General features: G+C 36.1%; 1 protein-coding gene across 1 annotated transcript in view; it reads right to left on the bottom strand.

Moving 5' to 3' along the window:
- The window catches only part of LOC106474400 (calsyntenin-1-like), a 37464-nt gene that overhangs the window by 24258 nt on the left and 11645 nt on the right, over positions 1-1561 (bottom strand). The window contains exon 4 of the mRNA XM_022402706.1: positions 773-964. Coding sequence (XP_022258414.1) covers positions 773-964 — 192 coding nt within the window. The remainder of the gene's footprint in view (positions 1-772; positions 965-1561) is intronic.

Genomic DNA, 1561 nt, shown 5'->3' with positions numbered 1-1561 from the left:
GCCATAGTCTCTTATAACTTATATTCTACATATCACCTTTACTAAAATTACGTTTAAACTCTTTAGTCGCTTAATTGACTTAGCCATAGTCTCTTATAACTTATATTCTACATATCACCTTTAACTAAAATTACGTCTAAACTCTTTAGTCACTTAATTGACTTAGCCATAGTCTCTTATAACTTATATTCTACATATCACCTTTACTAAAATTACGTCTAAACTCTTTAGTCGCTTAATTGACTTAGCCATAGTCTCCTATAACTTATATTCTACATATCACCTTTACTAAAATTACGTTTAAACTCTTTAGTCACTTAATTGACTTAGCCATAGTCTCTTATAACTTATATTCTACATATCACCTTTACTAAAATTACGTTTAAACTCTTTAGTCGCTTAATTGACTTAGCCATAGTCTCCTATAACTTATATTCTACATATCACCTTCACTGAAATTACGTTTAAACTCTTAAAAGTAAGTTAGATTTCGGGACATATTTTGGATTTTGGGGTCCAAGGTTCGAGTCATGATATGCTGCTGAATATACTTCACACCTCTATGGGGTCGTAAGAACCTTCACATTCGGCTATAAGTGGGTCCTACTGATTTATTTCCCTTCCTCTGGTCACCATTTTCAAATTATGGAGACAATGCCTGAATCTTAAGGGTCTCTGACCTGGCCATTATTAAGTCAGTGTGTCATACCGATCTGGATTTTTATATAACTTATATAGACCAATCGAAGCGAATTAGAATTAGCCCACTCACCACACAACTTGCGCTGAGACTCCACGGAATATGTATCACGGTCACAACCTTTGCCGATATGACCAGTGGCCAAGGTGATTCTTGCGGACAGCTTTTCGGGTTTACAGGGGACATCACACAGATCCAGCCTGGCACTGGGAAACAGCTTTTGTTGGCCTGACTCGGGTACGTACTCTATTCTGTCGTACACTCCTGTAGCAAAAACAGTACGTGATGAATAAGAAATGCTCACTGATACTATAAAATACGTGTATCATTATTTATATTTCAAAATAAAACTGTTAGCCGTGGTTACTGTAACAATAATGTAACGTTGTCTGTGTAAACTGTAACAATAATGTAACGTTGTCTGTGTAAACTGTAACAATAATGTAACGTTGTTTGTGTAATGTAAACTGTAACAATAATGTAACGTTATTTGTGTAATGTAAACTGTAACAATAATGTAACGTTGTTTGTGTGATGTAAACTGTAACAATAATGTAACGTTGTTTGTGTGATGTAAACTGTAACAATAATGTAACGTTGTTTGTGTAATGTAAGCTGTAACAATAATGTAACGTTGTTAGTGTGATGGAAACTAACAATAATGTAACGTTGTTTGTGTGATGTAAGCTTATGGGACTGAACTTACCCTTCCAGCCGATATGGCAAACAATAGCCTGGGACTGAACTTACCCTTCCAGCCGTTATGGCAAACAATATCCTGGGACTGAACTTACCCTTCCAGCTGATATGGCAAACAATAGCCTGGGACTGAACTTACCCTTCCAGCCGTTATGGCAAACA

This window comes from Limulus polyphemus, unplaced genomic scaffold (assembly GCF_000517525.1).
Source record: "Limulus polyphemus unplaced genomic scaffold, Limulus_polyphemus-2.1.2 Scaffold7174, whole genome shotgun sequence".
NCBI lineage: Eukaryota > Metazoa > Arthropoda > Merostomata > Xiphosura > Limulidae > Limulus > Limulus polyphemus.
This window is presented reverse-complemented; position numbering and strand designations above follow the sequence as displayed.